Here is a 19,977-nt window from a genome sequence, read left to right as displayed (position 1 = left end):
AATCCTCTTTGGGTGCAATGCTAACAGACGCTTCCTCTTTGTCTGTAGCATTTGTGACAAAATAGCCACTTATGGCTACTTTGAAGACTACTAAGTAGCAAATATAAGGCTGTCTATAAAGATTCTCAGTCATCCAGGTCATGGTTATCCAAGGAGGGTTGAATCTAGGGCAACTTGACTTGGTTGTAGGTACTTGAAGACATTTCACCTCTCATCCAAGGGGCTTCTTCAGTTCTAACTGACTGGTGGGAAGTCCCAAGTAATTAACCTCAGTGGGGTCATTATCAACGTCATTGACACCACTTGGTTCATCAGTGCCTCTGGCTGTTATAACAACAGTCAGTAGAGTCATTATGGGTCATCTGAGGCCAAGTTTAAAGAGCAGTTGTTGGAGTTGTCACATGAGACCAAATGTGAAAAGTTGTTAAGTCTCCTGGGAAGGGATGAAGGACAGCATTGTAGGTGGGGGATAAGTGGTGTCATAGACTTCCTTCTCTGTTGAGTGATGGTTTCTCTACTTTGACGTAGATGGCCTCCTTCACTCCTCTTTCAAACCATCTGTCCTCCCTATCCAAAATATGTATGTTGTCCTTGAGAGAGTGTCCCTTATCTTTCAGGTGTAAACTGCTGAGTCTTGACCTGAGGAGTTGGCCCTCCTGTGTTGAGTCATGCCTTTGTTTAATGGTTGTTTAGTTTCCCCAATATATAAGTCTGTGCATTCCTCACTGCATTGGACTGCATACACTACTTTGCTTTTCTTGTATTTGGGGGCGCGGCCTTTCGGGTGGACCAGTTTCTGTCTTAGTGTGTTGCTGGGTTTGAAAAAACAGGGATCCGGTGTTTGTTGGAAATCCTCCCGAGTTTCAAATACAAGGCTACTTTTTACAAAAATAAGACTATTTATATGGGAATAAGTGTATCTGGCATTGTATTCTTTTCTTCCTTCTTTTTATGTCTGCCTTATAAAGCACTTGCTCGTAATTGCTTGTTTTGAAGTTTTGAAGTGCTATATAAAGAAACTTTATTATTATTATTATTATTATTATTATTATTATAAGGCAATTTTGCTGCCCCGAGTGGTCAATTCAAGAGTTATTTGGAATAAAACTGGGACCAGTAGTATTATTATTATTATATATTATTTTTTGTTATAACCTACTTTCCAATTTAGACCGAAACTGGCAGTGTGTGATTTCATTGTCTCACTGGTACCTCAAACAACACGCCCCCCCCCACCACAGCCCTCACACACTGCCGGCTTTGGTCTGGACGTGGCCATAGGTGTGTTCAGCGAAGTGTTCAGCTGCATGAAATAAAGTTTTTGCAGTGAGGAACATTTGTCTTTAAACATTGAGCTGACGGGAGCAGGTGCACCAAACAAAACACTGTACAGACTTGTAGAAATACAAATGTGTTTGGGACTACTTGAGTTTGGTACTGCAATACCTTCTCTGGAGTGATGCTCCATGCAAAAATACATGACCCATGTAACCACAAAAGGGAACGTCATGCAGCAATTTTAGCTCCAATCTTAGTTATTTAGCAGCACGTTCATGTATCAGTTTAAGTGCATCTGCTAATGTGTGTCAGCTAATCTCCTGTCCAGGTCACACAGAAAAAGACAGTAAGTGGTCTAATGTGTGGGTGAAACTGTCTGGCACAGTGAGGGGCTTGGGGGAGTGGAAGGGGTGTGTGTGTGTGTGTGTGTGTGTGTGTGTGTGTGTGTGTGTGTGTGTGTGTGTGTGTGTGTGTGTGATCCTTCAGAAATATAGAAGTACTCTCAGTCACGGTGAATAATGTCCTTGAGGGTTTTATATCTTTTACATTTTGGTTAATGACACAGGTGAAGTGCATATTAAGAAAAGATGAGAGAAGACAACAGTAATCACCCAGAGCATTGCTGGCATAGCAACCAATAAAACAGCAATAAAATGATCAATGACTAGAATGAAACTCTAGCAATGAGACTGCTTTTTTTAGTAGTTGAGTGCGCAGGGTGAATATTTTGTTAATTATGAGTATCCAGTCTTGTGGTCATGTTTGAAAGATAACTGGTCACTCTCAGATGTTTTTCTTTTAACTTTTAAGGAATTTGGCATTTATGCACTGCAGGTATAAAAGCGGGTATAAAAATACAATTAGATGATCAAATAATAATACAATGGCAAAATAGAGCAATGTTTTGATGTGCAAGTCCCTCAATAGTTTGTATCTCGTGTTCTACCGTACTGTACCAGCATGCACATAAAAATGCACATGCATTGCACAAGCATGAGTGTCACATGATACAAATGCCTTGGCGTTTGGCTAGACGAGAAATTTACATTCAAATATCATTTGCACAACCCTGTTGGTAAACTGTGGCAAAAAAATCGGCTTCTTTTACAGAAACAGAGACACCTTTCCAATGTGTAGTAAGAAGAGGATCAGGATCGGACCAGTTATGCTGGTGTTGGATTATGGTGATGTAATCTACGGGCATGCCTTTACCTTCACATTTAAGCCCCTGGACTCTGTAAACCACTCAGCCCTTAGATTTATTACAGGTGATAGCTTTTGCTACTGTTTCACGTGTCTATTCTGAAATGGGAGAGTTAGCTTTTAGTTCTTGTGGCCAAAGCACCTGGAATAAACATCAGCACACCCTGAGGCTTGATACACTTGTTTCTACTGGGCAATTTAAATTGAATAACTGTATTTCAACTTGCAATTGTTTGAATTGTCTTTTACCATGTATGTATATATAAATGTTCTACTATCTTACTATTATTTATTGTGCTATTGTTAACTCAATGTCATTGTAAATGAGGACGACCTCAATGACTCATGAGATTAAATAAAGGTTATGAATGAATACTCATTTCAGCTGGTGGTGGGAATGCTAGAAATGCTCATGGGCATCTTCATGTATTGGTTGATTTGCATTGCCGTTTTTGTATTGTTGCTTGTTCTGTGTCTCCTGTCTGGGACGTTCAGTCCCGTAGGTTGTTTCTCTCAGGCTCGTGACACTGGTTGCCTTGCATGTTGATTGCTGAGGCCACACCGCTTCCATTCGTGGAGGCTACATGTGTTTTCACACATGGATCCTATTGTATAATTATATGGTCTTGTCACTGATTAGACTTTGGGTCTCACCTGTTATTGGGTCTCACATATATTTCATTTGCTCTCTACGCTGATGATGGCTTTACACTGAAACGTGTTCATTTTCTGTCTACAATTAAAAAACACAAGAAGATGGATTAGTGAGTGCTGTTGTTTTGTTTTGTTTGTTTAGTCTTTATCATAACTGTGCACCCGATACAATCTTAAGATTTGGAGTTGTGCGCACCGCTGCTTAGTACCAATGCTAGAAATGCAGCAATAAAAGGAGAAGAAGCCGACAAAGAAGTCAATGTTTACATGCAATGCACATTTCAAAACATTCCTGAATGTAGCACTTCCCTCTTGAATCTGGAAACAGTAATTTAAAAAAAACAAAACAATGTCCACTTACTCGTCTGCTCTGGAGCATTAGAACATATCATTTGGTCTTCATCAGCAGATGGAGTGTGCTCTGTTGTGAGAACTGTAGATGTTTTCCATTATTCAAACCAAGATCATTTCCAAGATCAGGAATGAACTTAAAAGCTGAACTTTTAAAGGAATAGTTTGATTCCTTTATTCACTTTGCAAAGAGTTAGGTTAGAAGATCCAAACCACTCTCATGTCTGTGCAGTAAATATGAAGCTGCCGCCAGCAATCTCTTAGCTTAGCTTAGCACAGAGGCTGAAAACAGAGGGAAACAGCTAGACTGGCAGAAAATTCTACCTACCAGCACCTCTAAATCTCATTAATTAATATGTTATATCTTGTTTGTGTAATCTCTACACAAATAGAAGTGTAAAAGCGACCAGTTGTAGTTTTTTGGGGAGTTTCATGCTGAAACTTTTTTTTGGCCAGGAGCAGTGACCTCTTGGACTCTCTGCTTGTTGCCTGGCAACCTCACAGTGACAGCAATACTTCAGGAAGTCACTGTGGCCAGCCAAGAAATAGTCTGGGGAATGACCTCCTGTAAAAAACCAACATGTTGATCTACACTTTGGTATTTGTACTGATTAAAGAGACAAGATATAACATGTTAATTAGTGAGCTTTAGAGGTGCTGTGAGGCAGATTGTGTTACCTTTGGACAGAGCCAGGCTAGCTTTTTCCCGCCATTTTAAGTCTTTATGCTTAATTAAGCTAAACTATTTGGCTGCTGCCATTAACTTCATATTTAAAACACAGATATGAGAGTGGTGTTAATCTTCTCATCTAACTCTTAATGAATCTCCCAAGATGTCAAACTATACCTTTAAGCCAACAAGAAGTCTTTAAGTCAAGTCCTCCATAATAACTGAGCAATCTCTACCTGCTGATGAACCAGAACAGGCAGGTAAGTAGATCTTGAGTTTAGTTTGTTTTGTCAAATTTCAAAAAAGTCTTTGCAAATGTTTCAGAAAGTAGGAAATACTGGAGGAGTCACATAATGCATTCACTGAAAAACAAAATACTAATTGGGATGTCTGTAATCATCAAGCACTGTAAAAATCTCTCGTGTGCTTGTACAAGTTGATTGATGTGAACACTATTAGAGCATTATTAGAGCAATGGATACAGTCCATTCAAACGTTAAGGGTCAAACCACAGAACTATTTTTAGAGCTTCTATTTGTTATATTGTAGATCCTTTGAACAAAGACACAGGGACAGCAGGATGATGACTGGAGACAGCAGAACATGTTGAGGAAAGGTCGCTACTGTTTCTCAACTGACGGAATAAAAGAGGGATAGAGAGAGAGATGAAAGTAATTGGAGGGACACAAGTGAGTTACAGAGAGAGGAGGTTGTAGGGAAATGAGGCCATCATCGGCCTGATCACTCGAAGAAGAAGAAGAAGATACAGAACTAAAAGTGAATTAAATTCAAAACAGAGAGAAAATGGGTCAAAATTAGTCACAACAAAAATGACTGTAGAGGCAGGAAAATTAGGGATGGAGTCCACGTAGCTCTGTGTGAGGAAGAGTGGGGGGCTAATAGTTTTTATCAGCAGCAGGCTCGCCAACCCTGAGGCGCTCGTCTAGCAACTACGCACACCGGGCTGCGAGTGATGTGGTCACAGTTGTCATAGAGACGAGGCACACATTTAAGTTTTACCTCCCCACCTTTTCATGAGGGAAGTGATTTGTAACTTAGAGAAAACAACATTTTTCATTTACAGATCACAGCTTATTATCTATGCCACTTCTGCATGCTCTCACTTTATTTAGAGCATCATTTAATGTACATCAGCACTTTGCCAGCCAGGTTGTGGCATTTTTCTTTACCTTAATTTTGTTTATGTGTTAACAACTCCTCAGGTAATGTTTAATAAAAAACCTGGTAAAAAAAATATCTTCCTGCTGATTGTTGTTATCATTTACTAAAGTTAATTTCAGACCTCTGCAGAGACTTCAAAGTATGCTCGTTTACAACAGATATATTCATGAACTTGACCTGTTTTCCTCCCACTTACATGAGTGCCAGACCGAGGTAGTTGGCAGTGCTGCCCCAGTACATCGGGTTCTCTGTGATGTTGAAGGGAAAGCCTGTCACCTTCTCGTCCATCAGGATGCCAAAGTAGTCACCTGGAAAATCACAAACACACACACACACGCGCACACACACACACACAGCGCGTTAATGCTGTAACTGGTTGAGATGTGAGGATTTTGGCTCTATTCAACACAAACACTGCATTTCATCACAAAACTCTGTTAATTTTTAATTGCCGCTTTTCGTGTTCAGTGTTCAGAGGCTGGATCCTATCCTAGCATTCACTTGGCGAGAAGCACATCTCTGGAGGTGTAATAGTCCCAAATGTGAGTCCTGCCACCTGTCTATCAAAAGTGGACAGGAATTCAAAGCCAAACTTGGTGGACTACCTCACACTGTTGCCATGGTTCCATGATATATCAACAACATTGATACCTAGTTATAAACTTTGATTGTACAACTCTAATCAGAAGCATTTTGGCCAGCTTGACTCACTGTGATGATCATCTTTTGACATGCTTCTGACAGAAGAACAGGGGACATTCAGTTCAGACTGAATGTACTGCCAAAGGGAACGCGACTTTGGCACCACACAGGCATGTTAATGCTACACTGTCTGCTCAACCATCACCTGGCTGCTACTGATGTCAACAACATGACCGCATTGAGATGACCTCATGTGAAAACGAAGGTGAAACTTTGATTATGTGTCAACACACGAAGCAAGACATGAGCCAGATAATATTAAAGTTGAACCAAATTTGAATTTTTCTCACTTTTGGGTGGAGAACTATATATTTTAATGATCCTGCAGCTATTGTGCCTATTTTTCAAAACAGGATTCAAACATTTTTGGACAGACTGTATCATTGGACACAATGTCTATGTTTCAAGCATCCAGGTGGGCGTCTCCCTTGGCATGTGGCTGATAATTGAGAGCCTGCATTGCTAGGAGACAAGCTGTCAACTTCTGCGGTGTGCTACTGATTATAATACTGTATAAACTCTCTGTTTCAAGCTCAGTGGCTTTCAATCATTATTGAATAAAGCTGTCTGTCTTTATACAGCAAGTTTTAAGACGTTTCATGCTGTTAAGTTTGTATTCCACTCAGAAAGCGGATGCTGGTGAGCCTAGCTTGCTAACATTAGCACTTACTGTATTTACACTGAGTCTAGCTTGTCTAGCTTGTTTTTAGTCAAGCTAGCAGTGTGGTTCTGGAGATGGAAATGATCCACCACTGTCAGACTGAAATACCTCAGCAATTATTGGATAGATTTCCATGAAATTTTGTACAAAACACTGATGGAAGGATGGCTTTTGGTGTGAGACACCTGCTTTTAGGCTCTGACAAACAAATCATACGAATCTCACATCAAGTCTTTGATGAAAAATATAGCTATAAAGAATATATAGGCATCCACTGCACATAGGACACAGAAGGAAAAGCTTTACTCTCATGCCAGGGCACAAAAGCCACAGTTTGCATGGTTTTAGTTGGGCACACACATATACACAGCATCCTCCTCAAAATCATAAAAGCCTTCATGTAAGTTGAATTTAGCCTTTGTCACTTTCTTGGACAATTTTGTATCTAAAATATAAAATGAAACTTAAATTTATTCTTTTTGTTCATAATTTTGTGGTCAAAGCAAACACCAATGATATTTATACTGATTGCTTAGCCAATAGTATGAATGAATAGAATGAATTTCAATTTGATTTTGAGGAACATATTTCTTTGATATTGCAACCTTGTGGTAAAACAAGAATTGGATATTAAAAAAAAATGTGTGTTTGTGTGCTTACTTGTGTAGTGGGGGTCTTAAGCCAATAAAACATTGGGGGCTGCTGAACTAGGACACCGCTCACTGTAACCTGAGCACTTTGCTATGTAATAACTTCCCCCGGTATTGTGCGCACACAAAAACACACACATACGCACATAATCTGACCCATTTTGGGACTTAAGTATAACAGGACATGAACATTCATATACTTCCCTTATTCCTCCCTTCATTGCCCACCCACCCACACACACCCACACACACACACACACACACACATACACACATACACACATACACAGGCTTCCAGTAGGTAAAACTGACCTGTTGAATTACACATGTGGTGTTGCTGGCCCTGTTTTCTGTCAAACAGGGGCTGTTAATGCCCAAGTTATATAACAATTTTCATGATGTTTTTTTAAACGCCGCAGGTAGGGTGGGATAAAAAAGAGATTATATAAACAAATGTGTTAGGTGTTTGAATAGAAAACCAGCTGTAACTGGCCTTCAGAACAATATGTTAACCTCATTTTTGACCTCCAAAGTGACAGGTAACCCATTCATATCTGAAAGCAAAAGCATAACAATTTTTTTTTTTTCCATGTACCTGCGTCACTGTTGTTTCGTTGTGGTTATGAAAATGGGCAACACTGAGGAGTAGTGACAGCACTATGGTTGACCAGCTGGCTGACACCTTAGCACCCTGTGTAAATTTGATTGTGTTCGGATCTTTGTTTCTGCTCCCGTGCCATCCGTTTGAATCATCAGGTCACGGTGACTCAAAGGGCTTAATTTAGAGCGAAGAAGACACATCAGATCACAACACACACCCACAGGCCGTATCCTCCAGCATGTGTGTGTCCACATTAGGAGAAAGTGGAAAAGAACTGGAGTGCAGGTAGACTGTGGTGTAGTATAAAAATCAGCCCCCCCCCCACACACACACACACATAAGAGTAACTTAAAATAAAAGTTCAACAGTAAAATAAATAAATAAGTAAAATATTTTCTAGATTATTACATTGGAAACAGCTAATGAGAAGTCCAAAGTTCATACAGTATCTGTTGCTGCTGATGTGATTTACTACCTGCAGGTACCACTGATAGAGAAGAGGAGGTTTGTCTCAGCTAGTAGCTACATTTACAAGAATTTGCACAATTTTAACATGTATCACAAACTAAGTTAAACAGCTTTTGTTTTAGCTTGTTCATAACATTTCGCTATTAGCTTAAATAGGGTGCTGCGGTTGTGTAAAACATACCAGTGGTGGATGGGCTACTGCAGGCAAAGCAGATGAAAATATCGCTTTTTTACATGTTTATGCTTGTTCAACAGGTGTTTTGATAAATTACTCTAACTGGCTTTTTACTCACAAAGGTTTTATTGCACTCAGTAACAAACATAGTTGTCGTCAAGTCGAGTAAAACATTATCTTTCACTTCGCCTGGTTCACTGTCTCAACTGCGGCAGCTCTGCTCTGCTATTTGCTGTGTGTGTGTGTGTGTGTGTGTGTGTGTGTGTGTGTGTGTGGAGGAGCTGAGCCCCGCCATCGATCGAACGCTGACACAGAAAGCAGAGGAGAGGACATAGAGGAGAGGCTGCAGCGTGACCATAAGTTACACCAAAATGTATAAAAGTACTGATAAAAGACTCAACCTTAAAAATAACCTGGGTTCTTAAAATTGTAGAACTGTTTTCAATTCAGAACAGGGTTTCAGGTGCATTGAGGGTGATATAAAGCATAGATGCTATTTAGACATTTATTTGTTGTTACATTCAACATTTTGGGTCAGTAGCAGACAATTTATACTTTGTTTTGAATCCATTGTTTTCTAAAGATATGCAGCACAATTCTTAAATAACCCAGCATTAAATATGAATTAGTGTCTGTGCATAATAAATCTCCTGGAGCTACACCACCAGTGTTAGCTTAAAAGATGAGCCAAACATGGACAAATAGTCCTGAACAACTATGGATAAAAATCATAACAGTTATTAGGCTCACATGTCAACAGACCCATCTACATGACAATTGATCAAACTCTATATGCTGATGAAGACCATGTGATATGGTTGAAAGCTCTAGAAAAAGCTAGTAAGTGGGCCTTGAGGGTAATGCTCAGGGAAGGTCATGGGTTTATGCGAATAAAAGAGTTTATCCACTTGTGAGCATAAATGTGTTCAGAACATTTCATTGCAATATGTCTATCAGATTACAACATATTTAGATTATACATGATATTTTAGGCTGGCACTAACTTGCAGTGTCCAAATTGTGAAGGGCTCATCTTATGTGGAGCATGACTGACTGTGCTCATTTCCTAATTGGTGTTTCTTGAGTATAGTGTTTATTTTGTCCATATGGTAGTGCTATAGAAGAGGGCCAAACAAAACAAACACTAGGATAGAACTGTTGGCTACCATGAGTAGAAGATTTGGTGGCATAGATGGCATGACAACTATCAAGATCTTGCTCTGGACTAAAGTGTCAGATAGACTGACAGTCTCATACCATCATGATTAGGCCTCACTGCTAGCTGTGTAAAAATGGCCAGTGATAAGCTCCAAAGCTCCCAAATGTTTTCATTTTTTCATGCAAAGTACCTGATGAAACTGGCCTACAAACTTACTCATGTTTTATAGGCATATGATTCTCCAGCGGGGGAGCTGTTTAGTCCTTGTTGGACCAGTTCTACACAAGTCAACCTGCGCCACCTATAGGAAAGGAAACTAATACCTGCAAACAAAAAAGTGTTACAGATGATCTTTTATATAGCTGTTTTAAGTTTTAAATTTTACACCTTTCATCTAAAATAAAATAATTTCAAGATGTGAACATCTGTCAAAAAGAAATACAATTTAGTTTGTGGGCTGGTTTTTGAATATTCTGTAAATGAATTCTTAAACGTCTCAGATTTAACATAAAGCTTTTTCAGGCCCTTGACCATCAGATGAGTGTAAATTATCTGGAGACATTTAGTTTTCCAGGTCTGACTACTCACTATACAAAAACACACATATGTATAAATATTTTAATTACACTTGAGTTTCAGACAAGACTTAGTCAAGCTACATTGATAAGTTTCTCTTCTTTTGTCTTAAGCAGGTCACCCACATTTTTATTCTTTTCACAGATAAAATGGCATATGAGCAGCGTTCCAACTGACCTGGTTAAGTTTCTCAGTTTGTAAATTGGCATGATGTGGGTACAGTCTAGCCATCCTAATAGAACAATAGAGAAGCTGAGAGTGTACATCCTAATGAACCACCGGATGCATATAATATTTACTCTGTGCTGCAAAGTCATGTCTCCCTCTTGGGATATTTAACATTTTCTGTGTATTCTTTTTGCAATTTGAGCAGTTTACTGCACAAAAACTTGTCCTCTTTTTTTCTGCAACCTATCTGCATTCACATCTTATTGGGAAACCTGTGTATTAGTCTGGTTTGTGGTGCTTCTCACCAGTGACACTCTGAAACTTCACTTTTCTGCTTTCTGCTTTATAGATTTTAACATTGCTGCTCCAAATAATCGCAGAAGGACAGACGCGAACAGAAGCTCACTAGTTTACTCGGTCAACTCCTGTCATCTCCTGCTGCCCCTGATGCCTCATTTATCCATGTGGGCAAAGTTGGGGATTAGTGGAGACTGAGAGCATCTGAGTGCACTGATGGGCAATGATGGTGCAGGAACTGAGACACAGTCTGGATCTCGGAGATGACTCACTGAAATGACTGACCTAGAAACTTAATACCAGCACTTGCCAAGATGGCAATGTCGTACTCGTGTTCATTTGAATCGATGCCTGTACTCAGCGGCACAACAAAGGAAAACAAACATGTTTGTGTCAGATGCAGATGAGAAAATATTTGCGTCTACCATGTGTGACGATGTTTACTCCTGTTTGAGTCAACAGGAATAAACTGAAATTGCATATTTAGTTTTTTACCCAAAGAACTTGTCAGAATGATTTTTATTGCAATTACAAGGAAATGGCTTTTGGTGGGCTGCAGCATCTTATTAAAAAATTAAAAGTGTCAAATAAATAAATGTTAAGAAAAATAGAATGAATATCCTTCATTCGCTGACGAACACAGTGAGATGTGGTGAAAGCTAGAAAGTGGAATTTTTCAGGTTAGATTATTTTGTTTCACATACTGTTCCCAAACGCCAACTTCAGTGCTCAAAATTGAAAAAAACACTGTTTGATCTGTTGGCCACTGACCAGCTCGAACAGTTGGGGGTTAAGGGACTTGCTCAAGGCAACCTCAGTATTGGTAATTATGGAGGGACAAGGGCTGCTATTTCACTTTGCCTTGTCTGGGGCTCAAACCCTCGACCTTTAGGCCCCACTGCCATCCCTTCATTAGTAGAGCATCAGAAAAAATGAGAAAAGGATACAGAAACCTTTCTGGAGAACATTTCTACATCATTGCAACGAGGTGAGAAGTTAAATCACTGGTGATAAAGATTTTCAGTTGCCATTGAATTCATTAAGAATTCAATTCTATTAAATAATCTGTTTCGGTTAAAAGTGAACTACCTTCTCAAAGTCTGATACTCATTTAAATGTCTCTTTGGATGAAAGCATCTGCCAAATGAATAAATGTAAATGATCCTGTAAAGAATGGGTGTTCAGAAAAGTCAAAAAGAAATATTCTTCCATCCAGTCACACTTTCAAATGTGTTAAGTCAGTATGTATTCAGATAATTTTGCAGTGGAAATCATGTGGGGGTATATAAACAGTTACCCAGCTAAAACAGATTTATCAATGTTGTTTAAAAAAACAAGTAAGTCAGACAGAAATGTTTCTGCTGTCAAGGGGGTGTATATATTGCATCTTTAGTTTAATAAATGTATCCATTATCCTGTATTTATGTTTCTGTTCTTATCTTTTCAATTTCCTTCAAAAGGTTTCTACCCTCTTAATTTGCATTTAATATTTACTGTATGCTTTTTAAAAAAAATGTTTTTAACGCGCTATGAAAAACACCTTGAATTGCCTTTGTGTATGAATGTGCTATAGAAATAAACTTGCCTTGACAGATTTAATTATTACAGGCAAGAGCGTAGGTTTCGTTATAAAGTCGAGTTCTTCTGATATTCTTCAAACAAAAAATAAATGAAGGCTGTCTTGCATTTATAGCAATCTAGAAAAACCCCACTATGATGAAATTGCTCATCATGCCATCAATAACATTGCAACAAAAACAACAAAGAAAAACTATGTAAATACGTGCCTTGTTAATGCGCTAATTCAATTGATAATCATGTGCAGATTCCATGATAATGAAAAAAGAAAAATTGTCATCTCGAAGCCCAAGCCCAAATTACTCTGGTGTTGTCACTGTACAACTGAGTAGTACTCTCTCTGACTAAATTGACCTTGACATATAAAATCAGTGGACTGCCCCTTTTAAATTTGACACTGTGTTTGATACTTACCTAGGAAGGTTCCAGTAAATCCCAGAGCCAGGAAGCTGCTGACCACCAGCACTGTGCCCAGCACCATAAGAACTACTCCAGAATAGAAGATGTCTGTCCTGTCCATCACTTCCCACCTGGCCTGGGCCTTCATTGCCACGGTCATGCTGCAGGGAAAAGGAATCACAATGGTCTTTATTTAACCAGTGCATTGTTGTAAATGCTCCAGACCTTGAGCAAGGTTCGATCAGTAGTGCTAACTGAATGGACCTAAGTGTGCAGAAGACCTTTACTGTGGATTCAATGGTAACAGCAAGTACTCTGAACTAAGTGAGTGTTAGAAACTCTACGGACTCTAAGGACTGGGAGGAAACAGGAAATGAGAAGACAGCAGAGGAATAGTGATGAAATAACAGAGAATATGGATGGTCAAGGTCAGAGGAAAAAAGGGTGATAGTCACTGACCTTCAATAAAAAATAGCTGCTCCTACTTTCATCAGACTAATTCATTGCTAATGTTATCCTAGCTGACATACTTTTAAAAAGTGTCATGGTCAGGCTGTTGTATTGCAACACATGAAGTACTAATTCAGTAAATCTATTGTTAATGAAGTCAAATAGCTTCTCCTAGAACTTGGCGACCTAGTTTAAATTCAAAGATATTACCAAAGCAGTGCCTGTGTGAACAAGAGCCTCCTTTTAGACTGCAGGCTTCTTCTTTTTATCATTGGAACATCTGTACTACATTGTAAATCCAACCTAATTAAAAGAAAATGTCAGCTTCCTATGAGCGTCACAAACTGACTAATCATGAAATGAGCCTTTTTGCAAATAATGGTCAGAACAGAAGACAGACCTTTACCTTGTGCATTGTATATTGAAATTTCCAATTTTTCCACTTAAAGAGAGTTACATTGAATTATGATGTGGAAAATGCATGTGTCATTTTTGGCAACACTACACAAGGTCTCTTCTCAGTTATTGTAAGTTAAGATATCGGTGTTTTTTATTATATTATTATATTATTGTCTTTACAAGAACTAGTGGGTGTAGAAGTGAACAAGCCTTCTCCTACCAGTGATTGAAGCCTCCCTTTATCAATATAAAGGCCTTTGAATTGATGTCTATATCCCTGATTTTTTTCAGCCACTGAAAACTGAAATGAAAAAGAATGGGGAATTGAGTCCAATTATCAGACTTGCTATATCCTTGGGCTGGTAATCTCGTAATTGTGACCTTTTAGAGATTCAGCTTAAATTTTTTTTAAAGCACCAGTAATGGGCCACCATAGTGTGTAGGCTCAACATCTCTCCAAGTTTAATAAGGCTCAAATGTCATCACTATGGGACCAGGGGACTCCTGAGATACTGTGTGCAGTGTGACCTCACTGCATGGAAATACAAACTCACCATGATGCTACTTTAGAGTAAAGACACATTTTCATTTTGTCCTTCAGGGTCACCAGGAAAATGTCACTCTTTCACTACCTCACCTTTGCACCTTTGTTTTGTTGTGGACTTCAGAGCTTCATCATATTTTTAACTGTGAAACTTGTAACTGGGGGTTACATTGAAGTAAACCAACAGGAAACAAGTCTCAACCTTTCAAACTATGCCTGGTAGCCCCCAAAAAACATCAAACACTGCAGACACAATCAAGCATTTCATTTTTTAAGTCTATTGAAAACCAGCTGTCCCTTCTTTTGCCAACTCTCGACAGTGTGCGTGTATGCGTGTTAGTATAGCTAGAAAGAGACTGCTTGTTAATGAGAGTGCTTTTAACTTTCCCTGACGTCACACTCAACTGCAGTCTGCACTGACAGATGATGTGAGGGTTGTGTGTTGTATGAGCAAAAGCATTTTCATTAAGTATTGACTGTGCTCTCCTAGGATGTTTGGTTTTAATGTTGCTTGTATTTAATAGGTACCTGGATTTCGTTTAGACATGCACCGATTGTAATTTTCTTGGCCAATTGTGTGTGTGTGTGTGTGTGTGTGTGTGTGGCTGTGGCTGTGTGTGTGTGAGACTATAATGTCTGTGCTGCAGCTGCTCCTGTGTGCACAATGTGAACCATGGTGTGGCTATGTGCAGAAAATGGCAAAAAATCAGATATATGAGACTGATCGGGGCTGGTCACCGGTCATGGCCGATCAGCTGAAATCTGGCCGATTTCGATCTGTGGCCGATTGATCGGTGCATCACTAATTTCGTACAAAGATGTAGTAATTGACTTAGAGTCTGGAGCACTTGCTGCTTGAGTCCACTTTTGGCAGCCAGAACAAAACTAAAACTATAAATAAACAAATAAAACTACTTAAAATGTGGTGGCGCCACAGTAACTGCCTCAGCCTTGTTCCAACACTGCTCCACAAAAGTGGGAGCAAATTGCAAGACCTCAGGCTTTTAAAGACTATCCTAATGCACTGACCTGAGGGCAAACTGCAGTTCTCAGTGATATTAATTTTCTTGATTGGTATGACAAGTCCATTATATTGTAACTGACTGTTCCTAAGTCTTTCTGCACTAATAGCTGTCAAGTGCCTGTATTTAAGACACTTTGAAGTAGAGCTGTAACTCAAGCTAAATGTATATAGTGAAAAAACTCTGACTAGTGAAAAATAGCCATCATAATTTTAAAAATTGCTTATTTTGTCCAACCAGCAGTCCACAAACCAAATATATATTCAATTTAAATTAGAGAGAATAAGCAAATCCTCACATCTGAGAAGTTGAAACGATAATGTTTGGTATTTTTGCCATGTTAGCTGTGTGGCTCCAGTGATGGCCGGGTCAGTCTTTTGGCTCGGCTGTCCACCATTTTGGACCAGATTGAAATATCTCAACAGTTGTTGGATGGATTATAATGAACTTGATGTACAAACATTTAGTTAACCCTTCAATATGTATAATTTCTTATGTAAAAATACCAAGTGATTCCCACATTCACGCCAAAAAAATAGTGTGAGACTAATTCTCCCACTAATTGAGACCCCATAGATTCCATCTATTTGCCCAAATGAAGTTGCATACATTTCTGAATAAGCTGTTATGAACCAACCTTAAAAATTAGTTTGTTTTGCACATTGTATTAGATGTTTTGTTTCTTTTACATTACAGTCTTTTTAGGCATTGTGGATAAAGAAGTCCTCAAAATGTAAATTCTTCCCTTTGCACAGTGCAGCTTTAAGATTAATAATACTGGTTATTCCCCATTTATGTTTGGCCCCCTTTATGCTCTTCATTTTGCATTTCATGGTTTTGTAAATTATGTCAAGGCCATGCCTCGCAGCCTCTAAATGTCATTGGGCCAAAGAGTTCAAAAGTTTGGCTTCTATAGTGTTGAAAGGGTTCCTAACACTGCACATTATAATGGAACACACACAGGTGCTGGTAGATGCAGTTTTTCTCTGTTTGTGTGTGTCAGTGTGTATGCCTTAGCACACCTGTGGGTTGTCGTCTAAATGCAATGTAATTCCAGCAGACAAAAATGGCTCCCGAATCAAAACTAGGTTTCACATGCTGCGAGTCTTATGGTGTTCTCCCTTTGTCAAAGGAAGCAGGAAGTGTAATGTGATGCGGCTTGTTTTTCCGCCACATCAGACACAAAGAGTGACTGCTGGGTTATCTGTTAAGTAAGGTGGCTAAACAAGATATACTGCTGGGATTTGGATTGGAAAAGAGATAGAAAAGGAGGTTTGGGGGATGGAGATATGGGCAAGGGGTTAGTGGGGACTGACTGTTGGATGTACTGTAACACCAAGTCACTGCTGATGGAGCACACTCTGCATTGTCTAGAAATACAAAAAAACTTGCTTTTGGTATATGAAGGTCAGTGAGGGAAGGTTCAGTGAGTCCCTTTCACAATGAGCTGCTTTACATCAGAGCTTAGAAAAGGAAAAAGCATGAGCAGCAAGGCTGGTGACTTCACATAATTACAGCTTTATCTGCAATCTCAGTCGTAAAGTCTAAAATTCTCTCCATCTCATTCACATGGTAAATACATTAAAATGTTGCAATATCTGGCATTCAGCTGCCCCATCCCATTGCTATATGGGTCATATGTTCCCGTTATTTTCTGCATATCCTTGACAAAGTCTCAGTTTTCCTGTTCTTGTTCCCTCTGTCTTCAGCCTACCTAATAAAAAGCTAAATGGCACTACTTCTTCATTAGAAAACTTTAGCCTTGCATTTATATGCTCTTTCCCTCTTCCACTGACTAAAGAAAATGTAGCAAAGTTAAAACATGATACATTTACACCTGCAGCAGAGAGACGTAGGCAGACTTGACTTACATTTGGCAGGATTACAAGCCTTTAAAGGTTCAAGGTGTTTTGGTTTGGAAATGCTCAAGTGCTCAAGTCAAGGGCCCACAAACACACACACGTGCACACATCTTCATTTCAGACATTTCAACACAGTACAATAACTGCTGCATACATCTTGACCTACATTCATCTCTGACGCAGAAATTACAACCATCCTGCTCTCACTGCCAACACAGTACACGTGTATATTTCTTTTTAATACAGTCTGACAAATACAGATGCCTAAAATATCCTTTCTAGTACTGACACATTTGAAATACACAAAATGTAAAGTGTATTGTCAAAACCTTTTAGGTTCTTTAACATATATTTCTGCCCAGTTACATATTTCATATTCCAATCACCTGGATCAAATGAGACCTTCTCCAGTGATCTGAGCAACAAACCCAAATCCTTCAGACACTTCTGAACTGGGCTGTGGTTCCCCTTTAGAAACTAGTGATTCCCTATGCATACAGCTTTAATCATGACCATTTCTTGCAGGTAGAAGGACACCTCACAGTGTCTAAGGGTTTAGTCACACCAGCATTTAAAATGGCAAAATTTAGCAGCTAAGTAATTTAATTTCCATGGCAGTTAATCTGCAAGAATCCTTCACGGAAACCTTGATGAGCTTCAGCAAATTTGCACCGGTGACCAAAAGCAAGTGTTCTAGACCTATGATGGTACAGAGAGCTGGAGAGTCCAAAACAGATGAAGTTCTTGCACTGTAGTGGCTGTATTTGCACCTCCCATTTTTATTTACCATCCTCTGTTGGAGCATAAACTGCTCCTCAAAAGAGGCATGGTTTGAATAATTACAGTTTAAGTATAAGACAGGAGGCAAGGGTACAAATATGTGTTTTGGATAAAGTGTATAAAGTTATTGTACCAGAGCTAATAAGCTTGCTGCCTAACAGTCATCAAGCTGGCTTGCTTGAAGAGCTTTTTTTTCTTCTCTTTAGTCATTCTTTATTGAATCAAATGATTACAACACAGTGCAGAGAAAATAAAAAAGAAGTCTGGAGAACTGTTTCTGACTGAGGAGTGCTAGCATGTTCCTGGCTTGCTAGAGTCCTTAACACACTGCGTCAATGCAATATAAAAAAGTGGGATAAATTTAACCTTTCATCAACACAAACAGTAATTTAACTGTTATTCATTAATCAGTGAAATTACATAACCAACTTAGTGTTCTTCTGTAGTGTTTTATTTTAACTATCAAAACTTCACTGAATTATCTTAATTCAGAGAACTATTTACTCTTTGACTCATCTGCCCTGAATTCTCTGGAACCATAACTCAGTGCTATTTACAGTACCGTACACACATTTGCAGGCACACACACTCATGTAGCAGTGATGGCATGGCTCTTCTAGAGATGTACACTAAACTAAATAAACCATTTAGTCATTTTTTGTAAGCAAAAATCACATATTTAACAACATATGACTAATATATCACAGTGTGTGTGATTCTTTCCAAACTTCTCTTATTTTTATTTTAGTCGGTCGGTTGGTTGGTAGGTCCACCACTTTGGTCCAGATTGAGATACAGATGGGTGACAAATAAAACGAAAAACTGGTCCAGGTCTGAATGCTTGAGCCCTACAGTGAGGGGATCTGGTGGCTCTGTTATGCTGTGGGGGCATTTTGCTGGCATGGTTTGGGTCCACTTATAGCCTTAGAGGGAAGGGTCACTGCTAATCCATACAAAGTTGTTCTGAGTCATCACCTTTATCCTATGATGAAACATTTCTATCCTGATGGGAGTGGTCTCTTCCAGGATGACGATGCCCCAATTCACAGGGTGTGAGGGGTCACTGAATGGTTTGATGAGTATTAAAATAATGTGAATCATATGCTATGGCCTTCACAGTTACCAGATCTCAACCCAATTGAACACCCATGGGAGATTTTGGACTGACGTGTTAGACAGCACTCTCCACCACCATCATCAAAACACCAAATGGGGGAATATCTTTTTGAAGAATGGTGTTCCTCAGCCTTGGCATTGATTCTACAAGTCTCTGGAACTCTTCTGGAGGAATGAACACCATTCTTCAAAAAAATATTCCCTAAGATATTGTTAGCATCTTGATATTAGCATTTAGCCCAAAGCACTCCTAAGTACAGCCTTACAGAGCTGCTAGCATGGCTTTATACTCTTGGTCTTGTTTGTACAATAACAAGTGATCATATTTTAGAAGAAACACTATCTTCCAAGCAATCTTTAAATATAATAATTTCCACTGTAGATAAAAGGGAGCAGGTAAAAGTTTATGCTGTATGTTTTATTTAATAACAAGTTCTTCAAATGTCACACTACACTCTTCTAGATTAAAAGAATGGAAGGAAGGAGGAATATTTGTGAGTCTGTTAAAAAACATTGATCATATTTCTAAATTTGGGTTATGGTATAATCTTTTTTTAACTTTTAACATTTCCTGAGCATAAACACAGAGGGGATGGAGGTGTAATATTTTTACATTTAATACTTCTAAATGTGTGAATCCCAATCCTCCCATCTCATTAAGCTTCCTGTTAATACCAAGAGTGCCTATTAAACACAGTGAGTTAATAAAAAAATTGACTTGTAAAAGCCCCTAGAGCTTTTCTAAAGCTGCAGCTGTCAGTTGGCTAATCAGCACACCAGTGAATCAGTCAGCGCAGAAGTCAATTAGGCAGATGATTTAGCAGCATGATAATGAAGCTGTAAGAGAATTACTCTGCTGGTCAGTCAGTCAGTATGTCTGTAGGTTGGTGAATTGGTGTTTGTTTTCAAAATGAACAGTCCATCTCATGTTGCAGATTGCAGCATGCATGTTGCAAATTTGGAGGAGATAGAGGCATATTTGTTTTTATTTGGTCCAGTGGATCCATTTTACAGATCACAGGGAGAAAAAGT

At 39.0% G+C, this 19,977-nt stretch overlaps 1 protein-coding gene and 1 long non-coding RNA gene across 3 annotated transcripts in view; one reads left to right on the top strand and one right to left on the bottom strand.

Annotated features, from left to right (window-relative positions):
* The window catches only part of LOC121886540, a 58,939-nt gene extending 46,068 nt beyond the window's left edge, over positions 1-12,871 (top strand). The window contains exon 4 of one of the 2 annotated variants that reach the window (XR_006092769.1): positions 12,792-12,871. This is a non-coding gene — a long non-coding RNA (uncharacterized LOC121886540). Of the gene's footprint in view, positions 1-2,388; positions 3,243-12,791 lie in introns of those variants that run through there. The other variant, XR_006092770.1, reaches the window with a different exon arrangement.
* Positions 1-19,977, bottom strand: part of pemt (phosphatidylethanolamine N-methyltransferase) — a 70,434-nt gene that overhangs the window by 15,971 nt on the left and 34,486 nt on the right. Inside the window, exons 4-5 of the mRNA XM_042396597.1 lie at positions 12,788-12,933; positions 5,535-5,646 (exon numbers count right to left, since the gene is read on the bottom strand). Coding sequence (XP_042252531.1) covers positions 5,535-5,646; positions 12,788-12,933 — 258 coding nt within the window. The remainder of the gene's footprint in view (positions 1-5,534; positions 5,647-12,787; positions 12,934-19,977) is intronic.

This window comes from Thunnus maccoyii, chromosome 20, assembly GCF_910596095.1.
Source record: "Thunnus maccoyii chromosome 20, fThuMac1.1, whole genome shotgun sequence".
Taxonomy (NCBI): Eukaryota; Metazoa; Chordata; class Actinopteri; order Scombriformes; family Scombridae; genus Thunnus; species Thunnus maccoyii.
This window is presented reverse-complemented; position numbering and strand designations above follow the sequence as displayed.